General features: G+C 38.2%; 1 protein-coding gene across 1 annotated transcript; it reads right to left on the minus strand.

Moving 5' to 3' along the window:
- Nucleotides 1–4,155: 4,155 nt before the first annotated feature.
- LOC109212022 (CBL-interacting serine/threonine-protein kinase 1-like) lies at nt 4,156–10,379 on the minus strand. The gene is made up of 12 exons (XM_019375634.1): nt 9,985–10,379; nt 8,359–8,421; nt 6,855–6,926; nt 6,659–6,766; nt 6,494–6,574; nt 6,231–6,410; nt 5,898–6,119; nt 5,699–5,803; nt 5,498–5,614; nt 5,316–5,378; nt 5,150–5,224; nt 4,156–4,750 (listed from the first exon to the last, which is right to left on the minus strand). The coding sequence occupies exons 1-12, from the start codon at nt 10,189–10,191 to the stop codon at nt 4,679–4,681; spliced, it is 1,365 nt and encodes a 454-aa protein (XP_019231179.1). The 5' UTR covers nt 10,192–10,379; the 3' UTR covers nt 4,156–4,678.
- Between the last annotated feature and the right edge of the window lie 2,529 nt (nt 10,380–12,908).

Consider the following 12,908-nt stretch of genomic DNA (forward strand, 5'->3'; position numbering starts at 1 on the left):
ACGCGGATTGTGTCTTCCAGTGCCGCCGCCCTCGCCGAAGCCACCACTCGAGCTCCCTCGGATCTCTCCAACTCGGCCATTTTCTTTTCTAGCTCAGCCACTTTCTGCGTCCACTCTGCACTTAGACTGGCGACTCTAGTGGCATTCTACTGAAGCTCGGCTCGCAATGGCAGCACCTTCGCTTGAAGGTCCTTGCATTCCGCTACAGCCCCTTTGCCCACCTCGAGCTCCTCGATCTCGCTGCATCTGCGGATAGACCGCATCAGATCCTCGTCCCTTTTCTCCAACTCCTCCCTGACGGATTGAGTATTAGTACCCGCCCTAAGTTGCTCGTGCATCTCATAGAACCTGTTGCCATACCGCCGATACCTCTCGGCCATTTTCAGAAAGACTTCGGCCCGCGTCTTAGCCCTACGAGCACTCTCGGTCTCCAGCATGTAAGTCTAAAAAAAAAAAAGAATTAGCAAAAGCAAAGGGCACAAAACAAAGAAAATAGCAAAAGGAAACTCACCCTCAAGGCCATCCCAGCCACACCGCGTGACAAACCTGAATCACTGATCTCCCGAAGAGATCTTCTCTCGGCGACGGAGCACAGAAGGTCAAACTGAGGCACCAAATCCACCGTATCCTCCAATAGGTTAAAATCCGACGGGATTTCGAGCACACGGGAAGGGCCTTCCGTCCTCACATCGACCCTGGTAAAGCCTTCCTCGAACATCCTCATGTCCTCAGGATCGATGTCAGAATCGGATTCATAATCTTCCACCACTACGCCCTTCAACCTCTCATTAGCCGAAGATGGGGTACGGGTCGGTCGAGACGTCGATGGGCCGCTCGGAACAGTCGCGGCAGCCTCAAAACTCTATCCCCCTGCCACAACAGCCTCTTCCATGCCATCCACGGGCATCACCTCCACACCCAGGCTGGCACCACCGCCGGTTTCAGGCACCGCCAAAATGAGGTCGCCCCTCGAGGGTGTTTCAGGAAAAGATGCCCCTTCCAACACTATCCTCCGCCTCTTTGACGGGGCCTCTTTGCCACTGCCACAAGAAGGTTCGCCCGTTGAACGGACTGAGGAGACCGAAGTCTCTATCGAGGAGCAACCTCCAAACGAACGGGTTTGGTCGCGGACGCGGTCTGCCGAGCAACCAAACTTTGGCCGCCCTCCTCCACAGTCGCTCTTGGTACGGGCCGGGTAGAGGAAGCCGGTTGACGGAAGGCAAGGGCGGGAGCCCTTGCCCTTCTCGCCCCTCTCCGACCTGCCAACAAGAAATTCGATCAAACAAAGATAAGATTAAGAAAAGGACGGATCAAAGAATAAAGCAACTAAGGCCGAAATAAGCCGACTTACCAGTGGAAGGTTTGCGCCCAAACCTCTCATGAAAAGGCCCATTTGCGGATCCCCATCGTGTGGGGCCGAATCGCGCTCACCCATTCACGAATGTTGGCAACTTGCGGAGGAGGCACCCTCTCGGCTGTGAAAACAGAAAACACTACAAGCACTAAAGAGACAACCAACGGCTATGTTCAATAAAATGTAATATGATAAAAGGGGAGACTTACGGGCGAAATTCCACGCCTCAGGAAACCCCGCAGGGTTCAACACCACGTGCTCTGTTCGGACGTAGAAGATGTTCTCCCAAAAGCGGCGGTTAGCCTTATCATCCATCTTCACCACCAAACCCTTGGTTCCTCGGTGGCGCAAGTGAATCATCGTGCCCTTAAGAAAATGAGGGGCGAAGAGGTGAAGCATGTGTTGTAGAGAAATCCCCCGATCGGCTAGCTCCGCTACTTGCTAAGCATAAGGAAGAGCTTGTACACGTATGGAGAGAGTTGAGCCGGACACACCTCGTAGAAGCGGCAGAAATCCACCGCCAATGAGGGGAGGGGAAACGTGTATCCAATGACAAACAGATATGCGTAGAACGCGCAATAGCCCGGGCGGTGTATATGCACTATGTCCCGGCCCGCCGGAACTAGTTCGATGTGATCGGGAATCCCGCATTTTGCTTTGAACACCGTGAGCGCCGCAGCATCCATCGTCGAGAGAACAGGTTCCGGCTCATCACCAGCAGGGCTGTTGAAATGAGTCCTCGCCTTCCCTGGATGGGGAACCACCTCATCTACCATCGGAAAACTGTCGTCCTCCGCCGGACCCACTCCCTCTTCGAGTAGAGGTACATCATTTTCTGGTACCGGAGCGCCAACGACTCTATCTGGGTTGGAAGATGCACTAGCCATCTCTTCTTTGATTGAGAGAAAAGGGAATGATAAGGGAAAAAGGTAGCAGTCAAAAGAATTCTTGACAGAAACAGAAATATGAGAAACTGAAGGAGGAGAAGAAGAGTTGCAAAAATCTCTCTTGAGCGATTAAGGAGCATAACACTCAAATGAAAGATTTTCCCCTATTTATAGGGATATAAATGCCCTGAGCGGGAAAACCAAACGCCGCCATTTTGAAAACGAAAAGGGCACGGGAAACGACACAATGCATAGAAAACGTGCACTATAATGACGCATGAGAAGTATTAATGACGCTCTGAACTGACGTGACGGTCTGACGCAGCACCCGAAACATCACGTCGCCACCTCGCCACGAGGTGCTCGCCTCTCGCATAAAGCACTCAGATTTTTTATAATTTTCGAATCGGCAGAGTCCGCCCATCAAGCTCGCCAAAAGGCAACCACAATAGGTGGAGGGACTAACTGTATGGGTCAAAATCTGACCAGACGAGAACCCGCGTGAAAAGGAACGGCAAAGAGTCATTTGAGCCAAAGTCGTATTTATATAACGCTATAGCAACGCGCACCTCGGCCACGACCAAGGTCGTGTGTTCAGAATGCTTGAACGGCGAATTGGATGTTACGACATTTCAGAGGATCGGCCAGTAGTACAGTCAAACAACTTAAGTACAATGGTTAATGATCGTTGGGTAAAGAAAAATACCTAATATATAAACCAAGTGAGAAGAAGAAATAAAGGGGGCTGAAACAAATTCAAAAAAAGACATCCTTTCAGAGAAGGATCTTCATCTACCTTCTTCCTCACGAAGGAGAAATAAGCAAGGAAGCTCAGATCCTAGCTCGTATCCTCAACACGCATCATTAGCCTCATCATATCAAATATATAAAGTTCAAACCTTGTTAAAGATGGGTGACCCCTTCTATCTATATATTCTTCATTATTGTTTAATATTATGTAACTCATCACCCTCTTTTTATATAAGGGAATTCAATTATTGCTATAGTAAAATTTCATGTTTGCTTATTCTTATCTTCTATTTTGGATCAAATAAGGAAAATTATGTTTGACTAGGAATTACCTCAAACCTTCTTGTTTAATTAGTTCAATAAAAAGTGTTAAATTTTTTTGGTCGAACGGTAAGAGCAACTTTCCATTTAACGGGCCTTTACACCATGCAAATCAAGAAAAATGGGGACCCCAAAAGAAATACCAGACATCGAATATGAAAGAGGAAGAAAAAAACTTTGGACAACTCTTGTTTTAGATTTTTGGTGGCTAATTCTAAGCCAAGTCTCTTTAAAAGGGACATGTAAAATGCAGTTGACAGAACAACAAGGGAAGTTTCTTTATTATACCAAACCTTAAGCAAGATTTTTGCAATTAACATTAGTCAATTCAATTACATGCCCCTTTATCTTTATCATTACAAAGTTGTAATATCAGAATTACTGAAAGAAACTAAAGGGTTTGTTTGATTTGAAGACAAGTTATACGTGGATTTCTTACTGATTGTTTTGTATGTTGTATTAATCGTGGGATTGTCAATTTTACTGCTTTTATCCTAGGATAACTTATTATGGGATTACTATTTTACCCTCCGGCATGTATAAGTTATCCCGGTACTATTTTCAATCCTAGGATAACCTATCTTATCCCAGAATTAGTAACCAAACAAGGAATGAGACGATACTAAACTTTTATCCCAAGATTATTTTTGCTTATCCATCATACCAAACGACCCCTAAGTATTCCTGAAAGACACTTGCTTTGTATATCCAAATATGCAGAAATCAACACGGCATACAAATATACAGAGGTTTTAAAAGACACTATGCATTCCTGGAAACATTGTTTGTAGATTCAGACACCAGAACAGAAACAGACGGTGATTCTAGCATATGATTCCAATATAAAAAACAACAATCCTTTTCTTTATAGAGTTTGATATGCACAATTGCTGGAAATAACAATGGGAAAGAATAAAATATTACTATAATATTATTTATGAGAAGATATAAACTGGTTGGAGACTTCAAAATCCCTGTAAACAGCAAGCTCCTCCAAATAATATATACTACAGAATACAGATTTAGCGGAATGTGTACTAATTGGTAAGGCGATTATCGCCATCTTCCAAGAGCAAGCTCCTCTAAATATTAGTATACTACAGAATACAAAAAATTTACCTTAATGTACTAACTGATAAGGCGACTAACGCCGTGTTTCTTACTGTACACTTAATGAAATCAATGGTGTTTGCCATTTAATCTCATGCTATATCGCTCGTAGAAACTGATGAATCAAACAACTAAGCTCCGAGGAGTGTGCTTATTGCTCAACAACTCCTCCCGGCACTCGACTCCTCTAAATATAGAAGAGGAGAAAAGAACAAAAAAATGGATTTAATCACCACTGCGAAATGGTCCACATCTTTCAATATACATCAGTAGCTATGAGCTCCTGGTTTCGCTGAACACCTAAATCACTCGATATCCTATTACACAACTGCAAGATATAAGCATGATTTAGTTAGTTTAACAGGTTTGGAGGGATTGCAGGTTGCAAATGCATTCAAGAGCAGTGACGAAGCCAGGAATTTTACTAAGGGTGTTCAAGATTTAATATATATGTATATGAAGGTAATTTTTGACATGTATACACAGAATAATTTCTATATACACAATATAATTTTTTGACGAAAGGTGTTCAACCGACCACCCTTTCCTCTAAGTGGCTACGCCACCATTCTAGAGGCGTCAACTGACATCGGGTATATATACTACTACATATTGACACCCCTTGGCTTCTTCGAGGATTTACTTTTTTATATTTTGACTCCTCTTAGTGAAAATACTGGCTTCGCCACTGGTTGCAATAGTGTAGATGAGGATGTTTGAGATATACCTGTCTATATACTGTTGAATCCCCTGAAGACTTCCGTAACTCTACAACATACAACGATGGGCTAATCTCAAAAACCTGCAAATTAAGCATTGGAATAATTATGCTTCTTTTTCTCTCTTTCTGCGATGGAAAATAAGGGGAGTAGAATGCTGTTTTTGTCAACTACCTCAGCGACTACTGAGAGATTAGCCGTGCTCTTTTGGCTTTTGTGGTCTTGCATCACTTTCAACTGCAATATGCAAAGACACAAATGTTAAAAGAGATGTATCACTAGTGCATGTCTGAATTTTCTTTTGGATTACATGGAACTACTCAAATACAGGTAGATGTATCGACATTGATACTAACCATTCCATTTTTTTTCTGGACATGAAATCCCATCTGTGTTACCATATTCTCAATCCGCTCCAGCAACTGTTTTGGAGACAGACTGGATGTAAATCTGATCTTCCTCTCAGAAACATCCTACAATAATTCAAATAAGAAATAAGTCTAACATTAAATATTTGTTCCTCCTATAAGATGGTAAGAAATTAAAAGTAGACTTACCTCTTTCTCGAAAAATCCAGAAAGATCAAGACATGACGACATCCCTATTAGCTCGAAAGCATTTAGCACACAAGGTGATTCTGGATCTCTTTGCGCGTCAAGTAGCTATAACAAGGATATAAAAACCAATCAGTCATTAATGATAAAAGGATTAAAATGCTAGACATAAACCAATTAGTCAAGGGTTCAAAGTTCATACTGCTTCTTGTACTGATAAGACTTGATTATCCGTTGATGCATGATCGTCTTCCAAATCTTCTTCATCGGGATTTACAGGAGTATAGTCTTGTTTGAACCATTTATCTTCTTTGATTTCTTCCATCGTTATACGAGTATGTGGGTTGGGATCAAGAATCCTCTTTATGAGGTTCTTTGCTCCCGCGGATAGCCATTTTGGTATATGAACATCCCCCTTAACTATCTGATTAATGTCCCTCCAAATAATATTAATAGTATTAGCTCCAGAAAATGACATATAAATGAGCTCTACAGAGAAAAAAATATTAAAAGGGAAAAGAAGAAGACGTCTTACCTTTTGATAAAGTACTGCAAGATTTCTATCGTCAAATGGTAAATAACCGGTGAGAATGACATATAAGATGACACCACACGACCAGGTATCTGATGCCGCGCCATCATATCCTCTGTTAGAAAGAATTTCAGGGGCGACATAGTTGGGACTACCGCAAGTTGTATGCAACAAACCATCATCCTATAATTAAGCAAGAAAAAGCTCGTTAAGCTTGAGGAAAAGAGTTCACATATGCAACAAAGAGAAGATGGTATATTCCATACCCTAAAATGTTGGGGTAAAGCACTGAGTCCAAAGTCCGTTATTTTTATGTTTCCTTTTGAATCAATGAGAATGTTTTCTAGCTGCATTTCAAAAATAGCAAATGTTATTTGACAGAACGCACGACAACTTATAATGTTTGTGTGCTACATTATATAATTAGTTACCTTGAGGTCTCTGTGGAAGACACCTTTTTCGTGACAGTAACTAACGCCATCAATCAATTGTTGAAATAGTTTTCTACCTTCTGCCTCTTTGAGTTTCCCTTTGGACACCTATGAATAAAGATTACCGTCAAGGTTAAAATTCCAGATTTGAGATGTTAATATGCATAAACACAATTTAATCGCCAAAGTTGCTTACGATTCTGTCAAATAATTCACCACCATTCACGTATTCCAGCACCATGTAAATCTTGCTTTTGCTCGCTAAGACCTGCTTAAATACAATACTTTCATGTTAGATATGCATCTCAGTAAATTACTAATATGAACTCAATACAAGGTAAAAGATGAACAAAGTAAATACATGCTATAAATACAAAGATAGTAGATGAAATTGTTGTTGTCGTTACTGTCGCTATTTGTTCTTCTTGTTAATTATTGTCGTTGTTGTTATTGTTTATCATTTGACACAATGAGATTGCACTTAACAAAAGGGCAGCCTGGTGCACAAGGCATCCCGTGTTCACCTAGGGTCCGGGGAAGGGCCGCACCCCAAAGGGTGTTATGTAGATAGCCAACCCTAATGCAAGCATTAGTGGCTGCTTCCACACCTGAAACTCGTGACCTATAGGTCATACGGAGACTACGGCAGTAGGTTCAAAGTTGTTACTTCATGATTTGAACTGTGATCATGAAATTTTGGTCTACCACGGCAGAATAAACTTAATTTTTACCAGCAAGAGACTATTTCCTAATTGTACACTATAAGTCCAAGAAAAAAACAAAACAGTGTTTGTCACCTAAGTTTTTTTTTTTTTTTTTAATGTCATTGGCTAGATCCAATGACTAACTGTGGTCCCAGACAAAAGTGGGTCCCACCATATGCAATATACAACCACAAAATTCAATGATTTGACACTTGTGGTTATGGACTAAAGAGTCCTCATTTTTGTTTGTACAGTTGAAAAAATCTTTATGGGGAGAGTGGAAATGGCTCCACAATTATTATTTCCCACCAACCGGAAAATGAATTATCACAATCAACCTTAACTTTATAGATTGACTTATACTAAAATTCAGAAAATTTTATCCAATTAATTTTGTGAATAGATAGAAATAATAAAGAGACCAACGAGGGTTGTAGTTGAATGGTAAGTACTCCTTCATCTTTAACCAGAGGTTCCGGGGTTCGAGTCTTGGATATAGAGTCGTCTTTGTTAGGAAGCGTTTTACCCCTAATATGAAATTTTCTGGCGCGAATCCGAATTAAGTCGGGTACAGTGTTGAGGAACCAAATATTTAAAAAAAAACACAAAAAAAGACAACAAAATAGGAGAAGAAAGAAACGAATCTTTAAGACGTGCAAGAATGAGCATCACTTGATCTTTGTTTGAAGCAAATATGTATTGTATTATACTCATTGTTTATGAATAATAAAAAGAAATATATGTAAATAACAATATTTATAATTAACTTTATATACCGAATCTCTCGGTGCAGCTAATTTATCTTTACAAAAATACAAATTGTGTCTTTTCAATATCTAACTTTGGGTATATTCGACTTTTTCTTTTCTTCAAAAGATAATATATTATAATAATAATATTCGGAGTATTTGCTAGAAGGCAAAAGAACAGACACAAAAACAGAAAAGACAAGTTCAACTAGTGTTAAAGAAACAAAAAAAAAATGGACATATGTACCTCGTATAATCTGACCACGTTAGGATGTTTGAGGAGTTTTAATGTTCCAATCTCCCTCTTTATCTGCAATATTACACATTAAACATATATAAGCTTATTGATAATTAGCACGAAAATTATGTTACGCGGACTCCTTAAAATATTGTCACACCCAACGGCGGAACTAGAAGCTTTGGTACGGGTTCGACCGAACTCAGTAACTTTTGTTTAAACAGTATATTTATGATAAAAGTTTATTAAATATGTACAAATAATAATTTAGGACACAATTATTAGCACCGAAAATCATCGTTTTAAAATCTTGAACCCATAAATTAAAATTCTGGCATCGTCTTTGGTACTTCAAAAATATACTATTTCTGGAGGATCCGACATGCGTCCTACTACTACATGCGCATGAAAGTAGGAAAAGTTCAATCAAACGAATAATAATAAGATTTAAATTTTGACAATTGAATTGAAATTTTACAATTTTGATTATTCAACTTTCGTCAACTTGGACTGCTAATTAATTGTTTAATTAGAGAATTTTGAACCACTAACATTAGTTAACTCATTAACCTTTGAGGATTGGGTTGAAAATATAGTGGAAGATAAGAATGCTCCTCAAATGGCTAACCTCCAAGTAATTAAGGGTGTGTTTGGTAGGAAGAAAACGGTTTTCCTCGTAAGAAATTATCCCACTATTCAAAACTCTCTAAATTAAAAAATATTTCAAATTGGACTTATCGAAGAAGAAAGTCAATTTTTCCCTCTTTCAATGAACCTATTTTTCAAAAAAAATATTTTTTGGTCTTCAAAATGACAAATTTTCTTATTTTTCTTTATACCAAACACACTCATTATGATTTAAAATAGATGGATTTAACTTTTAAGGCTTTCAAGGTACTTTTTAAAATTACAAGTTTAAATTTAATGTTTCTAAAATTAAAATAGCTTTTTACTATATATTTATATTCTATATCGAAAAGACTAAACTCATTAAATATAGGTTGCATAGAGAGAGTATTAACTACGGATTCGGATGACTCATTAAATATAGGTTGCATAGATAGTATTAACTACGGATTCGGATGAACCTAATAGACCACGAGGACGACAACAACAACATAGTAAAATTCCACAAGTGGGGTTTGATGAGGGTAATGTCTACGCAGACCTTACCCCTACCCAGCGGAGTAGAGAGACTATTTCCGATAGACACTCGGCAAAATGATATTTGAGTCCAACCTAGCAGATGAACCCAATACCTTTTGTTTAAATCCTTTCTTAATATTTATAAAATTCATAAAATATTTAATTGTAAAACCAATAACTAAATTCGATAACAAATTCAGAACTCATAAATTTCAGATTCTAAATCCGTCTCTATGTCGGAGACGGGATTTGGTCATAGAAAGAAGAAGATCTACGTTTCAGTAACTCTTTTAGTAACAGAAAGACCACAACCACAACAACAACAACAACAATCGAGTAAAATAGGTTGTTTCCGAAAGACCCGGTTCGAGAAGTAACCGAAAGACTAATAACAACAGCAACAACGATCCAATAAAATAGATGAATTTCAATAAAAGAAAAATAATTCAAAACAGCAAAAGAAAAATGGGAGAGGAAAATCAGACAAACCTGATCAGTAGACCTAAGGTCAATAATCCGATCTTTATCCAAAATCTTAATAGCAAAAGATTGACCAGATTCAATATGTTTAGCGTATTTAACTTTACCAAAATTTCCTTCGCCTAAAGTTTTTCCAATTTCGTATTTCCCTAATCGCATTCCCTTTTTTCCTCCACCATGCCTTATTTCCTCCTCTTGCTGCTGTACTATTACCATTCCCCTATTCAGTTTTTTCAAAAAAAAATTTAAAAAAAGATCAAATAATTTAAAAAGTTGTTGAAATTTTCAGTTTCGGATTTTTGCTCTGTAATCTGTTGTGTACAGATGTGGAGTTGAAGAGAAGAGAAGATCAGCAGGTTTCGTGTTTTCTTTGATTCCTTTCTATGTTTGGTTTGGTGTTTATATACAAGTGGAGTGGTAATACATATATATAATTAATAAAAATAATAAAAGTGGGGCCTGTGACTTTCCTTGTCTGGACTCTTTTTTTTTTTTTTTTTTTTTTTCCGATTTTTCACTCGGTGTCCAATATTGTGTTGGAGCTCGATTAACTCCGAATTTATGCCGGAAAGTCCACATTAGATGGTTTTCCACCCGATATTAGGTAAGCTATTGGGGCCCGACTAAATCTGGATTTGTACCGGAAAGTCCCACATTAGATGGTTCCCCACCCACTAGGGATTAAATACGAATTTGTACCGGAAAGTCCCACATAAGGTGGTCTCTTATCCGATGTCTGGTACCCATTGGGGCCCGACTAAATTCGAATTTGCACGGAAAAGTCATATACATTGAGGGATAAAACGTTCCCTAACAAAGGTGACTATATCCTATGACTCGAACTCGAGAGCTCTAATTTAGGATGAAAAAGTACTTAGTATTCCACGCAACCCATGTTGGTTGTCTAGGCCTATGCTGTTTTATTCATTAATTAATTTGCTCTTTTTGTCTTTTTGAGAAATAAATTAAATTTTTATTGACGCCGAGTAATTTATCTGTTTGATCAATAATTCCGTCTAATGTTAGATTATTTAGGCGCCGTTTTGATTAAAGGATTTAGGATTCTAATCTGATATTAAATTAAGGATTATGTTTATCCAATGTAAACTAAAATCTTGGTGTTCTTTATCCACTTTGATTTTTTAGATATATAATAATATAAGGATTAGATACGTGGACAAAGTTAGAAAGATGATAATATTACCCTTTCAGACGACGGAAATTTATTAATTGCCAAAAACACAAATTTTATTCAATTTCATCTAACTTCTAATCAAAAGAAATGTTTTAGGTTATGCCTTATATCTTCCATTTTTAATTCAAAGAGCTACACGATAGTAATACTAAATATTTTATTTGTTTCATTTATGTAATGCAATTTTCATTTACAATGAAGGGGAGTCATTGAGCAACTGTAAAGTTATTTCCGTGTAACTCATAGGTCACGTATTCGAGCCGTGAAAGCGTCCACTAATACTTGCATTAGGGTAGGCATCCTACATGTACGACCCTTCCCTCATGACCTATCGATAAAGTTATTTTCGTGTGACCCATATGTCACGAGTTCAAGCCGTAAAAGCAGTCACTAATAGTTTCTACATATGAGGCCCTTTCCCGGGGGATGCATTGTGCACTAAGTTGCCCTTTATTTTCCTTTTTACTATGTTAGACTATTCCAAAAAGAATAATATTTTTTCCTATTTAAAAATAATTTAACTTTAATCTTTTTTAATATTCATTTAGTGCCAACTAACACTAAATGTTTACGACTTTTTAAAATTTCGTGCCTCTTCAAACTATGGCATAAAATGAGAAGTATATACTAATTCAAGAATTATTAATCTCAATATTGCAATCTCTAACTTTATATTCTCCGCCTAACTTAATCCGTAAACCAAACACGGCTTTCACTTTCACCGGTCCAAACTGTGTCTGTTCTTTTTACCTAATTATTATTTCTGATTCAAAATACTCAGAATATTGAAACATTATTTGTTTCTCTCTAATAATTTCTCATTTTGCCAACTTTGAGTACAGTGTACATTTTGTTCTGTTCAATCTGATGTCATCATATTTTACTCTTATCTTTGCCTTTTCTTCTTCTCTTTTTCTTCTTTCTTTCTTTCCAATTCCTTTTCAGGTCGGTTCTCACGTTTAGAATATGTAATTAAAAAGTTAACCTACCACATTTAAAAGCGTGTGATATGATGAAATAGATGAATTTCACACTTTTAATCAGAGTTTTCGAATTTGAGTTTTGAAAAATATAACTTTTTTGATAGAAAACGTCAATGGCGGAGCCACCCTTGTCGAAAGGGTGTCAATTGACACTCATTTGCAAAAAAATTAGTACTACCTATATAAGTAAGTTTCTTTATTTTATATATATATAACCTTAGTGATGACGCTTAACACACCGGCTAGGCAAGCCAAAACATGATAACGAATGCAACATAATAATGAAATTCATAGAAATAGCATATACAATGTGAAACCCCCCCAGGGATCTGGTAAGAATGGAGTCCTGAGCTATAAACTGAACAATAAATATACTGTCTGAACTGTAACAACAGTATGAAAGGAAAAGACATGTCAAACTGCGACAATGATGCAGCTCTACCTCGCCTCTAACAGATAGTCCAACAAGCAACCTACTGCTGATAACTAGTACCCACACCTGGATCTGCGATCGTTGCGTCTGAAGCAACGACCATGGTAGGGAAAGCATATCGAGCTTGTCCGCCACCTGATCAGCCTCCCCCTCTAAGGCGACCTTTAGCTGCCTGGCCCCACTCTGAGTTGGGTGAGCGGGTGGTGAATTTTCGTTCCTTTTTCGTATATTTATTTCTGTATATTTCGATACTTCTCAGTGAAAATCTAGCTCTGTAATGCTTCCGTTAGATAGGTTGTGCAAATGCGAATCTTAATCAATC

This window comes from Nicotiana attenuata, unplaced genomic scaffold (assembly GCF_001879085.1).
Source record: "Nicotiana attenuata strain UT unplaced genomic scaffold, NIATTr2, whole genome shotgun sequence".
Lineage (NCBI taxonomy): Eukaryota > Viridiplantae > Streptophyta > Magnoliopsida > Solanales > Solanaceae > Nicotiana > Nicotiana attenuata.